This window comes from Dermacentor variabilis, chromosome 1 (assembly GCF_050947875.1).
Source record: "Dermacentor variabilis isolate Ectoservices chromosome 1, ASM5094787v1, whole genome shotgun sequence".
NCBI classification, from domain to species: Eukaryota; Metazoa; Arthropoda; class Arachnida; order Ixodida; family Ixodidae; genus Dermacentor; species Dermacentor variabilis.
In genome coordinates, this window is record NC_134568.1 from 159,930,465 (window position 1) to 159,955,198 (window position 24,734).

The 24,734-nt window shown below is 41.7% G+C and overlaps 1 protein-coding gene across 7 annotated transcripts in view; it reads right to left on the minus strand.

The window, feature by feature from the left end:
* Positions 1 to 24,734, minus strand: part of vir (VIR_N domain-containing protein) — a 372,111-nt gene that overhangs the window by 330,076 nt on the left and 17,301 nt on the right. For all 7 annotated transcript variants that reach the window (XM_075698519.1, XM_075698512.1, XM_075698531.1 and 4 more), the window contains exons 3-5: positions 23,394 to 23,480; positions 22,343 to 22,388; positions 19,702 to 19,840 (exon numbers count right to left, since the gene is read on the minus strand). In XM_075698519.1, coding sequence (XP_075554634.1) covers positions 19,702 to 19,840; positions 22,343 to 22,388; positions 23,394 to 23,480 — 272 coding nt within the window. The remainder of the gene's footprint in view (positions 1 to 19,701; positions 19,841 to 22,342; positions 22,389 to 23,393; positions 23,481 to 24,734) is intronic.

A 24,734-nucleotide genomic window follows, 5' to 3' on the forward strand; every position in this document is an offset into this window, starting at 1 on the left:
GTTATATATATACGTGAAGGTTACAAAACAAGTTTTCAGTCATTGTTACTCTTAAATATTTGTACTTATTAATATAGCAAAAGTGTGTGTGTGTGTGTGTGTTTGTGCGTGCGTGCGTGCGTGCGTGCGTGTGTGTGTGTGTGTGTGTGTGTGTGTGTGTGTGTGTGTGTGTGTGTGCAGCCTTTTACTACATAGACTGCATATAGAGCATACAGAGTGCTATTCTGCAAATTTGTGTATATTATTTGCAACATTGTGTTCTATTGCTTTACAACCAAGAGACTTAATAAAATTGTCCGATAATTTTGTATTAATAACCGATCTCTCTTAAATATAGGCACCATTCGGGTCATCCTCTACGAACTTGGCAGCTTACCCAACAATAAGAAGACACAAAACATAAAGACAAGAAACTCTACTAGAACCTCAGCATATCAGCGAAGAAACGCATTGGGAATACTGTCACAACTACATGAAGTTCTTGTTTTTAAATTAGCAGGATGTCTACCAAGTTGACATTTTCAAATTCCTCGAGTTTTCCAGGTTTTCCCCGAGTGCCTCTGCAAAATTCACTGAGTGACACAGAACCTTGTTTTATGCCGAAACAGGCTGACACCATGTCGCCCAATGCTGTCACAATCTAGAAAGCATGTTAAAAATTTATTTAAAAATCGGCTTAGTCGAGTCTGAATAGTAACAAGATGTGTTTATTTTATTCAAAATAGGAAACTGAAGGGAGGGGTTAATAAAATGCACAGCAAATAAAAATGGCAACGTCCATTGCAAATCAAGTCGGACATTCTCAAATACGAATAAAAAATAAATGCATACGGAAGCAAATATTTTTGAAAATGAGCTATTTCTATCAACTGATAGCAAGCTCATTGGTATTAGGCTCGAACTTTGTCACAAGTGAGACTCTCTCAACAGCTGGAAAGTCAACCTCAACTGTCCTGACATACTCTCAGCCTGCGCACAATTCCTCAGTGTTGCATTTAACTGCTTTAAATAGTTTATTTTGCTTTAGATAAGGGTCACCTGCATTTCGGCGTCTGCCGACACTTCGCTTTTTGAGCTCAAGCTCCTTCAAAGAAGAGGCGGCACAGTTCCTTTCCCAATCATTCCTCAAAGCGACAGTTCTTTTTGTTATCGTCCTCATTCATTGTACATCCTCTTGGTCATTTGTGCAGTCAATGTCCGATTTTTCAGACTCCCTAGGGGCCATGAAAACGTCCGAAAAAGTTCTGAAAACATGTGCGAAAAAGCTCTGAAGGCCTGCCAGTACACTTATTAGGCATATCGGTGCTCGTACTGTGACAGGAGGCAGCAGGTGCATGCATGTATAATTAAAGGACCCCTCACAAGGCCCCATAGCAAATTTTGGTTATATGCTGGAAGTTATGTGTCTTCTAGGGAGCATTCTGCCGCAAAAATTTTTCAAATTGGCTCATTAATAGCCGAAATAAAAATATTTCAGTGCTGCAACCCCGTGGTTTTAGGAGGCAAGCTCCACTGCCAAGTGAGACACTCTCTCCACTTGCCCACCTATCCCCCACAAGCAAAATTCCTTCCTTGCGTTCTCTCATACCAGACTTCGAGGATCGTGTGATGCATACGTCACGGGCCCCGCCTTCATTTTTTTTTTTTTTTCTCGCTTTTTGCAGCGCGGCTCACTTCTGCTGACGGCATCGCACGTGAGCTGCTGTGATTGTCTTGTTCCGCACAGCGCACAATTTTGCGCGCTGTGCATGAAGACACCTGACTAGCGGTATAAGTCAGTGCTACACAAATACAGAGGCAGACACAAGCAGATCACAGACAATGATCTCGCGCTGCAACACAGTAGAAAATGACATAGTTTCGGTGTCTACACGCGCGACTGCATGACGTGGGGACAAGCAGACCAAACAGAAGTACATCGCTCGCGCTGCGGTGCGAAGTAAAACAAAAACATGCAGACATTCGGTTTGTGTGTTTCATTATTTCTCTAAGCTTTAATGCGTCTATTCAAGCAACATATTACACAAATAACAGATGTTGCCTAGAATAATTCTCGAAGTCACATGTCACCACGAGTAACGTCACAGCAAACATGTGTACGTAGGCGCACTAGCACATGTACGTCATCCTCCGTCTTGGAGCGCGGCAGCTGCGAGGAGAAGGGAAAATGGCGTTCGGTTTGAAATTTCAGATCTTTCCACGGCGCGTAGCGATGTAATACTTTGCAGACACGATTGTTATCACGCTTTGTATGCTCTGCGCTTGTCAGCTCAACATGGCCAGACGTGGTGAGGGGCCCTTTAAGGAATACATACTGTATTCCTAGGTGGGGCAATGAAATTAGGAAATTTGCGGGCGCTAGTTGGAATCGATTGGCACATGACAGGGGTAATTGGAGATCGCAGGGGGAGGCCTTCGTCCTGCAGTGAACATAATATAGGCTGGTGATGATGATTATGACTGTCCCATGACAATTGTCCCTTGCCACACTTGTTAAACGGCCCCTCACCAGGCCCTATAGCAAATTTTAGTTATACCCTGGAAGTTGTTACGTGTCCTCTAGGGAGCGTTCTGCCACAAAAATTTTTCAAATCGGCTCATTAATAGCCGAGATAGAAATATTTCAGTGCCACGAACCTATGATTTCAGTAGGCGGGCTCGACTGTCAAGCAAGACGCTCTCTCCACTCGCCCCGTCTAGCCTTCGCAAGCGAAATTCCTTCCTTGCATTCTCCCATACCAGACCTCGAGGATCGCGTGATGCATACCGTATTTACACGATTGTAAGTCGACCCCTTTTTTAAAATTTGAAAGTCTGAAGTTGGGGGGTCGACTTACAATCGAAACCAAAACATGGCCCCGCCAAAAAAAGCCATACCAACGAGAGCTACAACGTAGTTACAATTTTATGTTTGCTCTATGGCCCTACCCGTATCTTTTCGCTATCCCGCGTGTTTGTTCGCTTTTCGGAAGGGTTTTTCAACATTTTTGAGAGTCTTACAGTGCATGCAACACTCATGGGGGGGGGGGGGGGGGGTGTCGATAGTTGATAAAAGCGCCGCTGTTCCCATTTGCGGCGGCACCCTCAGAACGGCGGCGCTTGCGGGGAGTATCGGTAGTTCATGGAAGAGCAGACACCGCTCGCGGGTTTCTCTTTCTCTGTTTAAAGGCATTGGCATTGGTTTGACGCGTTCCACTTGACTGCCGGTTACGTGCTACTTCTACGCTTCCCCAGTCGTCATGAGTGCTTCAGGCCCACTAATCTTTCGGCACTCGTTCACAGCAGCGTTCAAGAGGGCTGCCACCCTTTACGCCGAAGAAACAAATCACTGCGCAGCGGGCCGCAATTTCGATGTTTCTAAACGGGTGGTGCGAGAGTGGCGACTGCAGCGAAGCAAAATTTTCACCTGTGTGACGGCAAGTGAGAAATTTCCCACGTGCCGAAGTATGGACGCTTTCCGGAGCTGTAGGCTAAGCTTGCGGCGTACGTCGCTGAAATGCGTGATCGGTCCCTGCCAGTGAAGTGCGACGTGATCATGAAATAAGCCCGGACCTCCGCCTTAATTTTAAGGTTCTGCTCCGCCGTGAGTACAACGAGTGGCTGGCGGCAGAAGACTGCGAAATTACGCCAACCGGACCTGTCAAAAGAGCCTCCCTGACGGCTGCGTGTGGTTGGGTGCATTTGGCGTGGGCTGCTGTTCTGCAAGATGTCCGGTGCGGTCGTTTGCCAAATTTGAAATTTCGCTGGACCACGACGCGCTGTGGGACCGCAGCAACGATGACGATGGCAGCACTAGTGAAGACGAGTAGTCCAATGACTATGTCAGCTACTAATAAATTTTCGTTATCGAGTGCGCCCTCGGTTTTTTTTTTTTTTTTTTCCGGTCAAGCGATATGGGGGGGTCGACTTACATTCGAGTCGACTTACAATCGTGTAAATACGGTACGTCACAGCTGCCCCGCCTTCATTTTTTTTTTTCTCCTCACTTTTTTTTTTGCGGTGCGACACACTTCCGCTGACTGCGTCGCGCACATGCTATAGTCTCATTCGTGCAGCGCATGATTTTGCGCGCTGTGCACAAGGAAACGTGACTAGCGGTATAATTCAGTGCTACACGAATACTGAGGCAGAACAGGCGGATCGCAGAGCATGACCACGCGCTGGAACACGGTAGAAAATGGCACAGTTTTGGTACCTGCGCACGTGACCGCACGACCGTAGGTACAAGCAGACGAAGCAGTACACCCCTCTTGCTTCGGTGTGAAGTAAAACAAAAAGCACACAGACATTCCGTTTGTGTGTTTCATTATTTCTCTAAACTTCAATTCATCAATTTGAGCAACAGATCGCACAGATAACAGATATTGTCTTGAATATTTATCGAAGTCACATGTCACCACGAGCAACATCGCACTGCAGGCACCAGCACATAGACACCAGCCTCCGGCTTGGAGCGCGGCGCCCACGAGGAGAAGGAAAAACAGCGTTCGGTTTGAAATTTCAGATCTTTCTGCAGCATGTAGCGATGTAATACTTTGCAGACACGATCGTTATTGCGCAATGTATGCTCTGCGCTTGTCAGCTCAAAATGGTCAGACTTTGTAAGGGGCCCTTTAAGCTTCACCGCAAGACCTAATGTATGCTTCACCGCCTAACATTTCTGTGCTGAGGCGAAGCTGCCATTCGGGAACCAGCATTATACAATGCGCCAGGCTTTCTAAGCTTCAAAGCCAATAGCGAGGATTACAGAGCCGGAGTCGGTGCCATTGCTGACAGAGGTGAATTCTTCCAATCAAAAACACAGCATCGAATGGTAAGAACCTCAATAGCGAATGTCGAAGCAGCTAGGCTTCGCATTGCCGCGGTGGTAGCTACGGCTGCCAGCGGATCTGTGTGTGAGTGGCGGTTCGAGGCGGCGAGATAAAACGGCGGTGGTGGCTTTGATTAATGCTGTTTTGGACCTGTGTTGTGGCAAAAAGTTCCGAAAATCAGACGGCGAAGGGTTCTTGCATCCGAAATTTCAGACGTTCTTATACATTGACTCTATGGGGTACGTGGTGCCGCGATGCCGTCCGCATAAGGCAGTTATAGTATAGCATACACAACTATAGATAGTTTTCATATGATGTCACGGAGGCAGCTCTCACTGCACTAGTACCCAAACATTGCGGCCACAATGACGTCAATGCATTGTATTATCACACGCACATTGTTTTTATTATTGATGGTGACTGTTTTCCACCGATTTATCACTGTTACCACTTCATCGTTCGACATAAGATGGGATAATCATGCCATCATGCTGTCATGTTTCTTGATTGCATTCCTTCGCGACGTGCCAGTGCCTAAAGATGGCAGCCGCGATGACATCTGCACAAACTATCTATAGTGTACGCTGTATGCTATAGTATAGCGTATGCTAAACAGCGCATGTTTGTTACAGCTTTAGTTGCCCTGAAAGATCTTCGGATCTCAGAGGCCATATGCCATTGTTGCGGCTATCTCCCAACTGCAGCGATAGGTGGCACTGACATCTTGAATGTATTTTGATCTCGAAAGGACTAGTTTTGACGTGAGGGAAGCTCACAGTAAAATTGATTATAAAGAACGACTGAGGAATATGGAAGAAAGTAAATGGGCTGGGAGAATGTTGAGGTATTTGCACAGGAAAAACATAAATTCACAGTGGAGGAAAAGAACCAGGAAGCTTACCAGCAAGTACGCGACCGGTATAGTGAGCAACAAAGCAACAAAGAACGTCAAGCGGAAAGTCAGAGAGGCTGAAATAATCTCGTGGGTGGCAGCAACGGAAAATAAACCTGCCATGAGTAACTACTTAACAGTAAAGAAAGAAATCAGGAAAGAAACAATTTATGATAGCTCAAAGGGAAGCTCATTACTTTTCGAAGCAAGATCAGGATGCCTTAGAACACGCACCTATGAAGCGAGATATAAGAAGGAAGAAGCATGAGCTTGCTGCGGTAAAGCTAGGAAAACGATAGAGCATGTTTTATTAGAATGTGAAGACCTCTACCCAGCGGTCGATTTAGGCACCAATGGCCTCCTTGAAGCCCTTGGGTTCATCGAGAGCAGGGAAAAAGTAAACATGTCCGCGATAGAGATTAGTAAGAGGCGACTGGAAGATTGGTGGAAGTATGGAAACTACAAAAAACGGAGACGTACAGAAGCAAAGTTCACAATAGGGGTCAGGAAATTTGGTTGTGGGAGTTCATCGTGTGTGTGTTTTTTTTTTTTTCTTTCTTTACCTAGGTAGGACATTGGGCAGTACAATAGCAAGAGCTTGGTGGCGCGACCCACCACACCGTTCCAAAGGGGACGCTCATAACATCCATCCATTCATTTCTTTCGTTAGGCTTCAACTCGTTCGAAACGAGAAGCGAATTCAAAAACACCACAAGGTTATCCATAATACTCTGTTGTCGAAGCAGCCAGAGACTAAGCAAAAGCCGTTTACACAGTCATTTGCTACAAACGAAGTGAATTTTACAAAAGCAACACCAAATTCAATTCGAAGCGGGCAGCCGGGACCGCCACCATGTTTCACGCAAACTCCGCAAACCATGCAAAGACACTAATGCTAAATCTGAGAAATAGTGTGCGTACGCTACTCTCTATGGGTCGTTTAGTGTACGTACTGCGCCCGCGCAGTGACGACCCGCTATTTCATAGTGTACGCTAAACTAAAGCTGTCTATTATCGGGCACGTCTCAAAACTGGGGCGTCCAGAAAATCGGTCGTTGACCGTAGACTGGCAACTCCTCCAGTCCACGACAGGTCTAATGGCATCTTCGGCTGATCGTTTCTGAGCACTCTAGAGCGCTATCACAGGCGGCATTGTCTTCGGCTGGTTGAATGAAGGTGCATGCCCTGCATTCGGCTGGTTCTTCTCAAACGCTCTCCGCCATTTTCAAGCGCTCTGAGGCGCTCCGAGCTCTTTCGTCGGAGCAGTCGTCGAGATCGAAGCGTCTCCCGCAACGTAATCACAGCACAGCGTCGCTGTTGTTTGTGACGGTGTGTGTAGTGACATTGAAATTGAAAAGCAAGAGACAAGTGCAGCGCCGTAACTGTCTCTCAGTGGAGGACACCACTGCAACCTAGGCCACTGCATGCTGGCGTCTGGACGAACGCTCGTCCCACAGCGCGTCCGCCGGTTTTCCCGGCAGTGCCGGGAGCTTTGGACTGGGGAAACATCAGACGTTGGCAGTAGTCAGGTGGTTTCGCATCTGCCATTTCCTCCTCCGAGAGCGAGTCACATGTTCAGCTTGCGCGCTTGTCCTCTACTTCTGAGCAAGGGGAACGCCAGATCTGCCCGACTCTGCTTCGGGGGATGGAGGCTAGCAGTCGAAGGTACCGTACATAAGATAATTTGTTACAATTCTTCTCTTATTACTTGAGCCAGCATTTGGGCAACTTTCGTGCCCTTTCAATAAAATGACTGCTATTTTTCTGGATAGAAGCACAAATTCCCTGAGTTTTCCCTGTGCAGCCAGTCCAGACTATTCAAAATCCCTGAGAATTCCCAGTTTTCCCGGTTGGTAGACACACTGGTTAAGCAACAAAGAAAACATAACAGGATAAGAAATAAAACTGGCATTATATTTATTATTTATTTATTTTATTTTATTTGTTTTATTATTTTATGAAGAACACACAGGAGCAATACTGTGAAAATAAATATTAAATTGTTGAGCAATGGCCCTCTGATCCTTAATTCAAATTCCATTGGCTGGCATTTAGGAAACTGGCTTCTTTGCCTCGCTCTAGAATTTATGCAGGTTGTTATTAAGAGGAAGCTGTAGCTCGGGCCAAACTCCGACACGGCTTATTCAAATACATGCAAAATGCAAAAACGTCTTTCTGAAATAACCCTTGGACCGATTTTAATGAAATTTGTTGCATTTGAAAGAGAAAGTCAAATTCCAGTAACTGTTGGAAGCGGAATTTCGATTTAGAGCCTAAATTTTGTTAAAAATATTTTCAAATATTTGAAAGTTTGAAAAGTATAGAAGCACAAAGTTTACAAATTAATAACTCTGCATCAAGAACAGATATCGCGGTTCTGTAAACGGCATCCACTAGATCATTGAAAACTGACAAATTTTGGTATGTTATTTTATATCTTACGTGAATTTGTTACCTTGTGTGCAAGGGTTCTGCAAAATCTGTATTTCTATATTACTAAATTTCTTGAGATTCATGTGTAACATGAATTTTGTCCGCTTTAGATGTACTATTAGATGCAATTCACATAATTGTGGTATCATTTTTCATTGTTGAGTTACAGAGTTGTAAACTTGATAATTCCGTTTTCTGAAAATTCGCCATTTTTTTCTAATTTTTAATAAAAAGTTGGCGACCTGAATAAAAAGTTCGAGACCTACAGTCACTAGATCTGAAGTTTTTCTTTTAAATGCAACAAACCTCGTCAAATTTGGTGCAGTGGTTGACGAGAAAAATGAGTTCTCCTTTTACATGTATTTAGATAGGAGCACCCGAGCTAAAGCTTCCTCTTAACAAAGTTTGATAGTGACATATTGAAATGGCAATCCCTTGCCTGGTATACTATACGTGAAAGTTTACCTTGCCCTACCCCAATTACTGTTTTGCATGATTCTAATGCACATGTTTTTTTCAATAAAAGGCACATTCAAATTCATGTGCATGTTACAATTGTAACTATTTCTACTCAAAATCAAAAACAATACCAATACTCCAAATAAGAAAGTTCATTGCAAGATAGCTAGCCACACTGTCATCAGACAGATGTTGTTGTCTTACGCATGGAGGAAGGAAAATGTTAGGAGGGAGCACCACTTAACGTGATTGATGCTAAACCTGGTGGCCCAACACGTGATTGCACGTCAGAGTGCATGGTTGGTTTTAGTGTTCCTGCTCTGTAGGCAGAGCCATGGCAGGACAACCAAACAAGCGCACACCAAATAAAAACAAATGGCACAGCTAGCCAAACGTCTCAGCAAATCTCCATTCTTGCTCGATGATCTCGACGCTCTAAGAGGTCACGTGATGGGCCATCACTAAGCAAATGTATGGGCTTCACGGAGCGTTCACTTGCCAAATTGGCTGCATTATGTAATGGTTTTATGCCTTGGTTCGCGGTCGCCATTTTCCGGTTTTCTGTACGCCTGTCATAGCACTTTTGCTCAACCACCTTTTGTGGAGGTAATGCAGCAGCAGGATGAAAAAAAAAAATTTTATCATTATGAGGCAGTCTTGAAGCGTAAGGTAATCCTTCGGGCAGAAGAACAGGGTAACCAGGCAGGGTTGCGTATGTTGGGCATTTCAGAGACATGCATCAGCAATTGGCAGTGACAAAGGAATTTGTAATGCATCATATAGAACTGAAGATGACTTTCTGTGGTCGGCAGACAGCAAAAAGGAGGTGTCATCGGACTTTTAAAATGACCTGCCGCTAATATTTAGCTGTGTACACGTCTGTGTGCTTTTCTATGTTCCATAAGATTGTTTCAACACTTTGTGTGTCGACTCAGGTTTCGTTACTTGATGTGTGCGGTAGAATTGGCACCAAGTTATTTTTTTTTATATTTGGGCGGTAAAATAACAGTGCATTACAATTAGGGGCACGACAGAATCGTGCAAATATGATAGGTTAAGAACAGCAGTCTTATTTCCTAATCTTTTTATTTTGCACTTCAAATGAATAATGTCCTGTGGCATCCAAGACATCTGCTTGCAGATTTGTTTGATTTTCTTACTAAAATTATCTAAGCAGAAGATACAAATGGTTTTAAAATGGTTCCAAAGCATGCTGACATCTGTACCAGCAAAATCAACATGCTTCCAAATGGTGTAATTATGCTAGCATCATAAGTCCACGAGTAGTCTTTAAAACAGCATAAAGAAAGTGTGCTATTTTTTTACAAAGAGGGAGAAGGGGTAATAAAAGGCTCACAAGGTTGTGATAAGACAGGCCTCACTGAATTAATACAGCATCCTCAAGAAAGTACAAAATAGGACTGCTGACACCTTGAAGATGCACTGATTATTGAACAATTTGTATTAAATTGTACGTTAGTATGTCTGAAACAATGTCCATGTTTGTCGTAGTGATCATTGGCCTGAAGGTACTCCCAATTTACAGCTGCCGAGTTAAAATTTCTGACTATCGTAACGTCCCGAGAGATGCCCCACCCTCAAAAGATAACCAACCCCTATTTTTAGCATGATATTCTAATTTTTCAAAAACACTGGTAGATAACCCACCCCTGACAATAGCATTATCACTTTCGGTGATAATGTCCGCATAAACGAGGTTAGCTAGCGTGGGAGATAACCAAACAATGAGCACTGCCTTAACTCTGGCTGCAATAACATGTCACATGCAGGATATATAATATGCCATGTGCTAGCTCCTGTCATTCCATATCATGAGAAGCCAACGAACAAAGACGCCAAGGACAACATAGGGGAAACTACTTGTACTGTACTTACTAACTGAATTAAAGAAATGATAAATTAATGGCAATGAAAGCGGAGGAAAAAACAACTTGCCGCAGGTGGGAAACGATCCCACGTCTTCGCATTACGCGCTCAATACTCTAGCCGTAATGCTCTAACTGTAAGCATAATGCGAAGATGTGGGATCGTTCCCCACCGTGGCAAGTTGTTTCTTCCTCCACTTTCATTAATATTAATTCACCATTTCTTTAAATTAATTAGTAAGTGCAGGTAATTTCCCCTATGTTGTCCTTGGTGTCTTTGTTCGTTGGCTTCTCATAATATGTATAAAAAAAAACGGGCCCCTCGGTTAACCCCCTTTCTTCTCGTTCCTGTCATTTTTCCTTTTGTCCCGAAGCAGGAACACAAAGATACGGTAAAGCTTCACCATGGAGAAAAAAGTGCAGGTTGTCCTACGGCACCAGGCCCCAATGCACAAGACCAACACCGGCCGCAAGGCCCTCACATCAAAGGACACCGACATTGTGTTTGTTCTGAGTGGCTGCACACCGATAGTACAGGCAGTTGGCATGAGTTGGATGTAACAACTCAAGGACAGCCTCCGGGAGACCTGGGCAAGCTTCATTACAGCTGGGGCAGTGACGTCTAAGAGGAATCTCAAGAAGCCATCATGACAAGACGTCGTCGACTTCGTTTCCAATGTTTCAGCGGCCATGAGTGAGGAAGTTGTTACCCCCTCCTTCAAGCGGTGCGGTATATCAGCCGCCCTCGATGGATCAAAAGACAGAGATGAGCAGCTTGCAGCGGCGGTTTCCCCTTCCACTGCCCTGCCAACCACATCGAACGCCGGGCGTGAGGAGGTTGTCAACCTTTTATTTGGAAGTGACAGTGACTGTTCGTTTGACGGTTTTGACAACGAATGAATTCAGTGCTAATAAATCTGTGTTAATGTTTCGGCTGCTATACATTTTTCAACTTTTCTTTTTTTTTACTGCACACTGAAAGTTAGCCCCCACCTCATATTTTCACTCGATTTTCTCTGGATTTTAGGTGCACTATCTCTCAGGATTTTATGGTAGAAGAATCTTTCTATCCTTGTAGTTGGCCATATAAGTTTGTTGTTTAGGTAAGTAATCCGGTGTAAAATGTGGAGATCTGTACATTACATATAGTATAAAATTAGAGTATGTGTAATTTAAATATTACAGTCTGTGTATTCATAAAACTTGATGTAAGTTTCATGCCAGCAGTGCAGCAAAACTTGAACTTGTAGCTGCAATGAACATTTCTTGGGAGCCATAGGAAGTTTTAGAAACATAGATGGCAAAATGTTGAATAATAATCTCTACAAAGATAGACAAAATGTACAGGAAACATTAAACAATTGATTAATTATTGAGACATTCGTCCAGTATTTTCACCTTATCACACCGAATATTGACAGTATATGGGTCACTCCACACCAAACACACCAAACTTAAGTTTAACCACTCCCAATTCCTCTGAAAAAAAAAAAACTTGGCCAATTATCATGGTCTCAGAACTGCATTGCCAGAATATTTTGTATGAATATTTCTTTTTTTTTTTTCTTTTTCAGTGTGTGAGCACCATTATAGTTATGCAACTCAAGGTAAAACATGATGCCACTAACACTACAAAACTTCTGTGTAAAGTGTTCCATTGATTTTTTTTTTTTTTTTTTGATCAGGGAATGGCTTATGGGGAAGATTTCAGAATTCCGGGAAAAATATTCACATTACAAGAATGTATTAACTGCTTCTGGCTACCTGAAGCATTCACACATACCAGTGCACTAACAATCTTTATAATAGCATACTTTTGCATAGTAATCTATTTACACATAGAAAAATGAAAACACAAATGCAATAAACAGGGAACTGTTCAAAACAATGTTGCTTTCTGCCTGAGAATGTAGACTGTCTGCTGCAGCTGCTGTCTGCATATATGTTTGCGTGCATTTGTGAGCACACACAAGGAAGGGAATGGAATAAAGAATTTATTGCAAAAGCTGGGCTCTGTAAAGGATTGTGTGTAAAGGCTGTGCGGAGAGGAAAGGTGTAGCAAAGTGCTGCAAAGATTAACAATTATGTAAAGGTTATGGCTGCCAGTGGGACATTGAGGGATTATCTCACAATAACTTCTGCTCCAGTACATTACAGAAACAAGTGCAGTGATGTCTTTTTTTTTTTTTTTTTTTGGCAGGAGAAAAAAACATGCCTGGTGCTCACAAGAACCTGCTGCATGGTGGATTGCCAGTGCTGTACTCTTGTTTCCCTTCAAGCACACTGGTGAACGAGCACTTGGCTTCTCGTGCTACAGGTGTACACTAAGAGTACACGGCAACAAGTTCAGGCTATACAAGATGCAGTGCTGCTTGCAAGCTTCAGTTAAAGGCCACCATCACCACAGTAACAAAAAGGACCAGGAAGGATAACAGGATAACACTATATAATGCATTCGAATCACTGATGCTGCCTTTTCGGGCAAAAACCGCAGAACAGTGCCACAGTTTCCTGTTTATTTCAAGCAACGCAGTTTGTGAAGTGCATTCAACACATCTTCAAGAACTGCAAACATGACAAATGCAACTTTCAAGCAAAGACTGAACGTTGACAGCTCTGCTTGCATTCAGGTGAGTCTAGATGTAAAGAAATTCTACACAAAAAGACAAGCACACACTCCAGCATGCAGATGAACATTGCAGAGGAAGTTAGCAAGATTTCAACAATGGCATGACCTTGCACTGCAGAGGAGCCGGAAGTACAAAGCAAAATTTTTTGTCAGAATTAGAGATGTTCTTCTGGCCTCTGTTAAAGTAATTATTAATTGTGACATTTTTCACAAATTCAGCCAATTGAGTAGACTTCTGGTAATTCACTGTGGTTAATTCGACTTCTCAATTAATTAAATCCCAATCGAAGATCCCAGCCGGTGCCCATGCATTTCTATGAGCCCAAACTTCCATTATTTTGATTCAAAAGTTGGCCTTCAACAAATAATTCGAACTTGACCAGTCAGCATACATGCACCTGATCCCTATGGTGACCCCAATAGCAACCTCTTAAGTAACAATGTCTGTCTCGGCAGAGCTTAGGGGACAATGAATGCATTGAACAAAAATCACCTCCTGTTGAAAATGCCTATTTTCGGCATGCCCTAGAATGATTTTCAAGCAATAACCGCAGTTCACAATGTCTGATTATGGTATTTACCCAATTCTGGCATGCACTTTTTTCTTTTCTTCTTTCTTTCTTTATTTTCAGGAAATGTGGGCTGAAAATTGCATGTGTTATGCCACCTTAGCGACTTTTGTTTGCTTTACCGTTTAACATGGGTGTATTGCGGCGAAAATGACTTTTGGAAACTGATCACCATAGTGCAACATGTATTACTCCCTTTACCATTGTTCTTGCTAAATAATAGAGTGTGTGTTAGATTTTGACTTTGTTTAAGCGCTTTAATGTAATTTCAATGTGTTTTCTACATTGGACACACAAAACGTGGGTGCGCATTTGATTTGATTCGAGGGTGTGTTAGGATCTGGCAAATACTGCCAAATAAATTAGCGGTATGTTCTGGCACTTTTGCTGCATCTTGTTTAATTTGACACACCGGATAATTCGATCAATTTCGTCAGTCCCGTCAGGGTTGAATTAACAGAAGTTGGCTGTAGTCATTTAAGGGCACCATTGCATCGTACCGTATTTTCGAGATTCTAAGCACCCCTCCTCTATTTTCGCGAGAAAATTGGGAAAAAAGTTTGCATGCGAATCTAAGCACCCCCCTATTTGTTAGGAAGAGTGCGTAGCCAAGGGCGCCAAGCGCGCTTGCTCACTCTGTCATCGAGCCGGAGCCGGAGCCGTCAGAGTCCCGAGGTGGCACGGCGGCCGCGGCGCGAGTACGCCGTACAGCCGGACTGTACGGCTGTACGGCGAAAGCTGCAGAAAGCGTACCCATCAACCATCGCAAAGTGGATTTCGGACGCTTGGAAGCAGGTCCAAGTGGACTTTGTGTTCAAATCATTTAAGAAGTGCTCGATCACAAACCACTTCGACGGAACGGAAGACGACCTCCTGTGGGATACCGAGAGCGGCGGTTCAAGCGGCACGACGAACTCGAGTGGCAGTGATAGTGACTGAGCATCCGACACCAGTGGTGGGTTCACACTCTGCACCAATTTTTCTTTTAAATGTTTGCAAAATAAAATCTTATTTCTCGCACCCGTCTCGTCATGCTGTCGCAGCGAAAAGAGGGAGGGGGGGGTAATTCTAGATTTTTCGAATCTAAGCACCCCCCCCTTCACTTTGGGCATCGCGATCGTGAAAAAAGGGGGTGCTTAGAATCGAGTAAATACGGTATGCGCAGTTTAGACAGTGGGGGTTTAACGAAGCTGCGGGAATTTTTAAGTGGTACGTCACATGTTCTCTGCTGCATCTTTGGCTCAGTTGTTTACATCAGCTTGTAAACATCTAGTGTGATTTATATTTATATACCATGTTAGAAAAGTGTTGTGGGGCCCCATTAATGTATTATTTTTGAATGCTGCTATAGTGCTATTTCCAGCCGCAACTTGAGAGGTTTGCAACATGTCTTTGTCTAGCTGCTAGAAGTTGCAGTGGCAGGATTTACTTTTTAGTAGTTAAAAAATTCATGCTTCAAGTACTACTAGGCAATCAAAAGTCAAATCAAATTATTCAAGCAAGAAGTTCTTCCTTCAAATTCAAAACTTGAATTATTCCCATATCCACAGAGACGCTGCGAAGTTTTCACAAGGTGCCCTAAGTAGGTGTTGTTAATAATAAAAAGTTTATAGTCGAAGGATATGCATGAATGGAATCAACTTTGTGTTGCTACCAGTACCTGTTTTTGTCTCAGGCATTTCGTGTAATTATTTCACTAAGCAAATTAACAAATATATTTATCAGTTCAAGACTAAGGCATCGAAAACCTGCAGGACATGATAAGAAATAACCAAATAAGTGTTTCCGTTAGACTAACATTGGAAAGTTGTATCCTATTTTTTTGCCTTAACTGTAAGCCTCTGAAATGAATAAAATAGGGTTTACATTGGGCTATTCTTGCATTACACAACCAGTTGAGCTTACACAATACTTTATCATCATTTGACTCAGGTAAACGCGTAGACTGCATCTTGCGAGAGTTCAGAAAAGCTTTAGACCTCATGCCACACTGCTTTCTCAATTAAAGAGCGTTCGCCTTCGTGACACTCACCTGCAGTAAAGGTTGCGAATAAAGGATCACAGTCTAACCTGGTCTCGTTACTTCAGTTGCCCCTCAGGGCTGTGTTAGGGCCACTGCTATTTCTGATTTTGCATAAACGACATAGAAACAGATATCAAATAAAAAGAAAGACGTTATGCACTGGTGATTGCGTTTTGTATAGAGAAATATTCAGTCCAAAGGACACTACTATCTTACAAAATCTTGACCATATATTAGTATGTTGCCCCAGATGGCAACTGTGTCTTTATGTGTCTAAACGTAACTACATTCCTTTTAGCAGAAACCTTGTAAATATTGAGAAAGATTACACCTTACACTGAAATCTAATTGCAATGGCCAATGATGTAAAATATCTGGGAGTCTTTTCATCTAACCTAACATATAACAAACATGGTGACTATATTACTCTGAATACTGGCCATGTATTCAATAGTCTTTTGAGAAATTTTAGAAATGCTCTCTACACAAACAACATACATCTTAAAGTATGCTTCTGCTACATGGGATATGGATAACAAAACACTTGTTGACTGCATAGAATGCATCCAAAATCGGGCTGCCTGTTTTGTCATCAATTCCTACTAGCATAACATCAATGTCACTGCCTTGAAACATTCTCTATCGTGGGACGCCCTCATGCATCATCACACTTTCTGTTTGCCAATGTTAAGTGTGATTTATTAGCACTGAGTTGGTATCAATGCAGATTTACTTAAGGCTGCCCATGTATGTATTGTAAAGGAACCACTCTAGAAAGATTTTAAAAATTTCCTATCAAACGCCCATATTTTAAAGCTTTGTTCTTTCCACACACTATACTTGAATAGACAGGTTGCTGGATGCTGCTACGAAGTCTGATGGTAGCAGCTTCACTGATCATCCACACAGTGGGTATGCAATGTTTCACAACTTGTGAACAAGGTTTTGTTTTTTATTTTATTTTATTTTTGACAAACATACTGGTTGGCTTATTTCGTTTGTTGTTTATGTTATTTTGTATCTATGTTATTATTCTTGCCAGCTTTTGAACTTTTGCTACATTCCTGATGGTTCTTTCGTATGTGCACATTCTTCAATTTGTTCTATTCCTCATAATGTTGACAGTTTTTTTTATTTCATACAAGATTTGAATGAGTAGTTTTGTAAAGAGCCAGTCTACAATAATGCCCTCACAGCGATGTACAAAGAATAAATAAATAAATACAAATTTTGCCACATGTGACAAAATAAGGTCAGTTTGAAGTTACTGCTTGTCCATATTGTTCGCTCTTGGTTCGTTGTTCTGTCACTTAGTCACAAAATGACTGGCTTTCTTCTGAACCAATTTTGCCATCATGATGTCCAATTTCAAGGAACTATCATGATACCCAAGAAAGGATTCCAAATGACAGAGGCATATTCTATGATAAGATATACTAGGGTTTTCTAAGTAAGCAGTATGGTAGCCTTAGGTGCTGAACAGAGTGTAAATTGCATGTAACCAACATGTGAAAGCATTTTGGTGAAGGTTAAATCAATAGATTTAGACTATGACAAATCATGTTTAAAGAGAACACCCATGCACTTATATTTGTGCACTTGCTGCAGGCAGAAACTATTAAAGGCCAAGTGCAACAAAGTTTGGGCGGCGTGAAAAGCCGTTTCAGATAATGTAGATATAGAGCAACCTCCATGCAAAATTTTATGGTTGAAATACAAGTGTTTGTGTTATGAAAAGTTCCACAAAAATAGACATTTTTGATACTGAAACTGAAAAAATGCCACAATTGCTGGTCACCAGAAGCGATGGATGATCGAGAATGTGCGGCTCCTCAGCATGGCCAGTCTACGTGGTACCCACAGATGCATGCAGTGAGCTGAAAAATCTTGATGACGACGTGCTGGGTCTTACATCATATCCGCTAACCATTAGGTGCACACGTCGTCCTATAAGATGCTGTTTAAAGGCTGCCAATAAAAAAATAAAATTACCAGCCCTGCAACTTAACCAAGATTGCTTCAATCATATAGACTACTCATCTATTACCAATTTAGCCAAATTGAAATTTCATCACAATTGGCCTTTAAATGAATAAATGAAATGACGACTGAAATACAGCATATATTGGAAAGGAGACAAAGACAGTTTTGCAGAAATTAAGATCATTTGCCAAGTATCACACTAAGCAGTCACATAAATATGATGTAATACACACTAATCAAGCTTTGAAGATCATTACTTTCCACAAGGCATCACATGCAAGTTTATCCCCCAAAAGGAAACATTTCAAGCATGAGTATGCCTTGAGACAAATTGTTGATGCGTGATGAGTAGGATGAAGGAGAGAAACACAGACAATCGGAGTAGACGTGGATGGCACTTAACTGCTGCTCTTGGAAGTCACCACACTGTTCTTTTATTAACCTCTTTGTAGCATGTTTGTTTTTACAAAGTCATTGCAATCTTTATAACACAACGTGGCTCCTGAATTCATGCTTATGTAATTTACTGCAGGCAAGCCATGCAGCATAGGCATGTGAAGAAGGCAGAAGAAAATATCCATAACAAGATATGTAAATGGCAGCTAATGAACAAGCAATATTTATGAACATAATTAATGAATATTGTATTTAGGCTACAGTATCTTTCATCTACCACTTGTAGGCTGTAAGTAATGATAAATTATAGTGACTGTCTAACATGCCGATGCAAAGGAAGATAGCCGGCAAACTTAAAGGGACACTAATGAAAAACACTGAATCAGTTCAGATTGACAAAGTATTCTTGAATAACTCTACTTGCATTGACTTGGCGGTGATAGGTTGACTATTAAAAGAGAAAACAACGGACAACATTTAATTTTTGAATTTTACACTAGAACCTCAATGCTGGTATGTCAGTGTGCTGCCACGAATTGCAAAGCATTTTTTTGCATTTTGGCCATTGTGGCACAGTAAAAGTTCTTGAAACTTGCTAAATTCAGTCTTAGGCTCTTTTACAATACAATGTAGTGAATTTTTATAGATAAACATTTAAATCCCCAGACCACCCAGACAATGCCAAAATCCATGACATCCCGGCGAGCTGGTATGGAAACTTCGAGGCAGCAGCGCCACCTGTCTTTCGTTTTTGTGTCTTTTCTGACGTACCAAGCGTCTTCACGCAGTAAGAGTGGCTTTTTTGGTATCGTAGAAGGGTAATTTACTAACACAGCTCAAATCATTTTTTCCTTTAGTGTACCACTACACAAGTGTGCGCTCTTGAATGCTGGCATAGGTGCTTCTTACTCTCTTCTTCTATAGTGTTCCTCTACTTTTCAAAGCCACAATCGCCCGAAAAGCATTGGAATTTCAGATGACTAATATATAATGTCATTCTACCAAAGTGTGCAAAGTGCACAGTGAATCTTGCAACGTCTTGGTTTTAGTAATCTGTAATTACACACGTGTTCCCAAAATGTTTCCACAGGATGCAGCTGATGTAGCTCAAAAGAAGGGCACAATAATGTAATTTACGCTTGCACGCTCTCTATGATGCCAGCGCTACCACACATCTGCAATAGCAGATGAAAAAGTGTTGTCACGTGAGACCAAAATGGTTAGCAGGAATCCAGCCTTTGGGAGCTGGCGGAGGACTCTTATTATTATGCTGTATTTACCAAAGCCAGATAAAATGTTTTGCGATCAACTTTCAAAACTAAAACTGCCTCTTTTCTTTAAACGCTGTAGCAGTCACACTAGAAAGAAAACTGGGGGCCATAGTTTATTTCCTATATTTTACTGTTATCAACAAAAAAAAAGTTTTAGCATTCAACATCCATTTACTAATTCACTTTTCTCAGAAATGTACACATTATTAAGGCACTATTTAAATGAAAATTCACGATTCCTGCTCCAGCATTCACTTTGTCACCACTTTGCACAAATCATTAAAAAAAACTGCATCAGTTCAATTCACACAGCACATATACTCAGCAGCAGGATAACACAATCACTCACTCTTTGTTGGCAAGGCTGCTTGAGGAGGAGGAGGTGGTGGAGGCGATGCCGGTTCTCGTGTGACCTTGTTGATGATGCCATACACAGCAAGAGTGATGGCACTGTACCACCCACGCAAAACTAGACCATCAGTTGGAATCTGCAAATGAATAAAAAAATGCCAGCACAATCTACCACACACTTTTTTAGTCCACTTAAGCTTAATTGCAACTTACATACATTAATGCTTAAACGTGCAAGTGCACAAGGTAGAAACCACAAAATGACCCAATTAGGAACTGGCAATGACAGTATCATACACAACTGCAAAATGCAGATGTAAAAATTTGAAGGAAAATTGACACAACTTTAAAGGGAAAAAACAAATTATGGGGTTTTACATGGCAGAACCACGATCTAATTATGAGGCATGCCGTAGTGGGGGACTCCGTAAATTTGGCCACCTGGGGTTTTTTAACGTGCGGGTGTTTTCGCATTTCACCCCCATCAGAATGCGGCCACTGTGCACCTTTAAGGCACAGTGGTGGATATCTTGTTCAATCAACGATTGAACAAGATATAAACAACTACCTCATCTTTAAAACAAACTATTTTTTTTTGGTGGCTAGATAATGCTGTCAAGAAAACTTAAGCAAAATGTTACATGCAGCACTGAGCCTACAATTTTGCTGAAAAGAACACCTACCTTTGCCTAAAACTTATTGAAACCCCCTTACCATTTGTTCTTATTATAACAGTACACAAAACACAATGGCTGTCAGCCAGACAAAGACTTTTTCAGGAATCATAACTTAATCAGTGTCACCCTCCTCCCCCCCAAAAAAAAAGCAAGGAAGGCTTCAGCAACATGGTTACTATTGTTAAACATCACTTTGCAAAATAAAAATAGAAACAGTAACTGTGTCCGTTTTCAAAACCAGTAAAAAAACACTCTGACAGCTGCAGCAAGGTCTAATGAAACAAAATTCAGAACTATCGTAATTTTTTATTAATTATGGGCGTTACATACTAAAGCCACAGTATGATTAGTATTACGAGACCTCACGTAAGGGACTCCGTATTTTTGACCACTTTGGGTTCTTTAATGTGCGTCCAATGCCCGATACATGCGTCTTCGCATTTCACCCCCATCGCAATGCAGCCACCACGGCTAGGATTTGATCCTGCACCCTCTCGCTTTTCAGTGCAACACCAAAACGAGTATGCCACCATGTATTAACTGGGAACGACGCCACTACCAATGAGTGCAATGACAAAGCTGACAATGTGAGACAAGAGTTAGGTGCAACAATCTAAAGTCAATGAAATTTACTTTTAAAGGAGAACACCGTACAAAAAAGCAAACTTTTTCAGTACTAAAGTGCTGAAAATTATAAGGTCACTTTTATCATTACTATATAGCTCAGCACTGATTTCTATAATTTGCTGATGTTTGCAGAAGTTGTGGATTGTACAAGGCAATCCGTTTCTCGAATCTATCCCTTAGGTTGCCCGAGGAGGGCCCAGATTATGCTACTGTGGAGTAAACAAAATTTACTAAAAAAAAACACCTTCTTTAACAGGATTAAGAGAAAAAAAAGCTAAATTAAAAGCATTATTAATCAGCATCTTTCTTCAGCCAGCTTTACCTTTTTGAGCACTCTTGCAGGCGATAGGCGATGACATACTGAAGCGAAGTTTTATTTTGCTACTCACTGGTCACACATGAATCAATCAACACTCATCTGCAGATGAATACCTGGATCATGTCTGAATATTTAAACAAAGTTTTGTAAGTGATACGATTGAAGAACCTTGGTGGTGACTGACTGAAGAACCCTGAAGGTAAGTAAACATCAGAAAGACCTTCATCTGTGGAGCTGGATAACGCTGCAGTCGTTACCGATTTTAGCTTTTGATCTTGCGTTATTAGTTCTAAAGAATCCACCCAAATATAACATGATGTCACAGTCCTTAAAATTTCACACATAAAATGTGCACTGGACTTATTTTCACAATCATACTGCAAATATAATTCAAAATTAATTTTTAACTAACTGCCTAATAAAAGCAAGCCACACCATATGCTCTCATACTTCCCAAGCAGTTCTCCTGTATCCTTCGAATGCCACAACAGAGGCAGCACAGCTTAGTGCAACAGCAACAGGACAAAGTTACCCAGGGCCACTTTCTTTTGTTATCAAACTACACCATTATAATTATTTGGGCATGCTAAGCAGACAAAAATAGTTACCAGGTTAGAGGCACCTAATTTATTTGCCTCTGAAAGAGACATTTACATCTCTGACCCTTATGTGTTATGAGCTTATGTCGCACTCTTTGCTTTTAAAGCCTCAAAGGCCACGTTATATGCAAGCAGCATAATTTATGTTTTACTGCAATTTTTTTTTCTAAAAGAAGAAAGAGAAGACTAATTTGGCTTTGATTTGATTGATTGATTGATTGATTGATTGATTGATTGATTGATTGATTGATTGATTGATTGATTGATTGATTGATTGATTGTTAGCATTCCACATCAACACAGGGGCTATGAGAGAAGCTGTAGTGGAGGGCTCCAAACTCATTTTGGCCACCCAGAATTATAACATGCATTTAAAGCTTGATATCAAGATAGAAAAAAGAAAAAGAGAAAGGTTACCTTCTTTGTCATGAACTGAATCTCAGCATTTTGCTTGTACTCAAAGCTGAAAAGTAATTCAGAAACTGCTTGTAATGCACAAAACCAGACGCAATGAACAAATGTCATTCTAACAAGGAAAAAGTGAAGGCAACAATCTGTGGCAAAACCTGACCTTGTATTTACCACCAGTACTGTATCTTCGATGCACCTTTCATTTAAGCAGTTATTCTTATTTTTCAATCATAGAAAAGCCTAAATCAGATAAATGTTTATTAAAGCACACTGAATCATATAGCAGACAAGGAACAACAGAGACAGAAACACAGGTATAAAAGAACAAAGGACTTTGTCGCTCTGTACTTGCGTTTCTGTCACTGTTAGGGAAAGAACCTGAACTAACCAGCACCTCCAATGCTTTGCTGAGATACAGAAATCCCTCATTATAATGAAATCGCTTTACTCATTTTTGGTGGTCCCAATCTCAGTGCGTGTATTTTAGTCCAGATTATTATAAGTACAATTGCACCGGAATCTACTTCAGTACAAAGTGCAGAGTGGAAAATTTCCATGATATCGCTCCCCGATACCATGATGCTGACTCTTTCCTGTTCTTCATATCACTCTGGATAAGCAAAGAGTACATGGCTTTTTGGGAAGTGCCGCCTCAGCACATCTTTTTGTTTGCAACAATATTCAGCCATTTTATGAAACCTCTAAAAGATGTTTTCTATGATAAGTAACACATCTACTATGAATTCAATGTGTGGGTTCTGCAATATGCATGTAATGAGTGAAATAGGCTTTATGCAAAATACTACAAGGAGGCTACTTCACAGATATTTGACACAGCCAAGATGACCCAGATATTTGACCCAGCCAACATGACTACAGCACGTGGAATGGTAACACTATCCATGCAGCTCCCCTTGTGTGACCCTTCTTCAGGCCATGGCACATGATTATCAAATTCAGTAGTGCTGCCTACATAAGGTTTGTCATCTTGTTTGGGGCAAGTTAGACCTGTAAGAAAGCCAATTTACAACATTTTGAACATAAAAGATTTCATTACCTTCCCAATTTTTCAAAAGTTGAGGCAGTTCTCTTGCTCAGGTCATTAACAAAAAATTCTACTTGAAATTCTGAAGGATTGGTGGCCCTGCAAAAGAAACGGCAATACATAATTATTTACAGCTGTGACCATGCTGCCTACAATATTTCCCTACCACTACAAACGAGGTAAAGCATTCGTATTTCCATTGAAAAATGAAATTAGTAAAATTTGAAATGCAAAGTTTTGTAAATGTGCACCCTTGATTCCAGAGATCAGAGGTACTTATGATGACGATGATGATTAGAACATGAACTCAGCAGAGCCTCCTAATGTATAAACAAAACAAAAGGATTGTTCCAAGCTTGAGGCATAGAATTTGCGATGACATCTGGCAAGTTGTAACATCTCAGGAGAAGAAGCTCAAACGCACAAAGCAAGCTTCCAGTGTATTGTACCATATTTTGCAGTTTTGCATTTTTACATACCTACATACTGCCGACAGGTTATGCATCTATTAGGATCAATCACAAAGCCAGCAATCTGAGTGTGGGGAGGAGAATGCATGACATTATGTCCAACTATCAGGGAGAAGGGCAGGACAAGGTAAGGAATGTGTCTGTACAAGGTCAACGTGTTTGTACATTCTGGGAGGGGAGAAGAAGCAAGCTTCAGCTCGGGTACCTAGCCCATTGCTATGTCTCGACTAGTATTTCTGTGGTTCCATCATCTCATCTGACTGAGCAGCTTGTCAGTAAGACAACCTACCACCATGAAAGTGCCCTTTTTCCTGTCTACTTTCAACAGGTATAACAAAATCGTGTTTAATTAAAAAAACTCCACTGATAGAATCATGCCGTTAAAATAGTTCTCAATTTTGCTCACTCTTGAAGGCGTACTGGCACCAAATTTCTGTCTCTTTTTTGGTTTGCTTAGATAATTGTCTACCCAGAAATCAATACATACATACAGTGCATTAAAAATAATTATATTGTGGCGACGAGCGACCACGTAGACCGGTCAAGTCTCGGGCTCTCGCAGGAGAGGAAGAACCGACACTCGATCTCTTAGCGTAGCATTCTTTTAATTAATCTCCTTCGGAACGCTAGCCCATGCCGGAGCGTGCCAGCCGCTCGTGCCTCGTGTAGACGCGAGCGTCTGCGTCATCTCTCGTGCGACGCCGATGCTGCTGCCACTACAGAGGGCTCCCCCCCTAGAGAGGAGGAAAGTTCGACGATCGACGGAAAGTCCACGTGACGCGGCGTGTCTTGGCGTTGGTCTTGGGTGTCACGTGCGCAGGCGGCAACGAAGGATGCAGCAGGGTCGCGTCGCATACTGGTGGAGCTGATGGCGCGGGTGCTT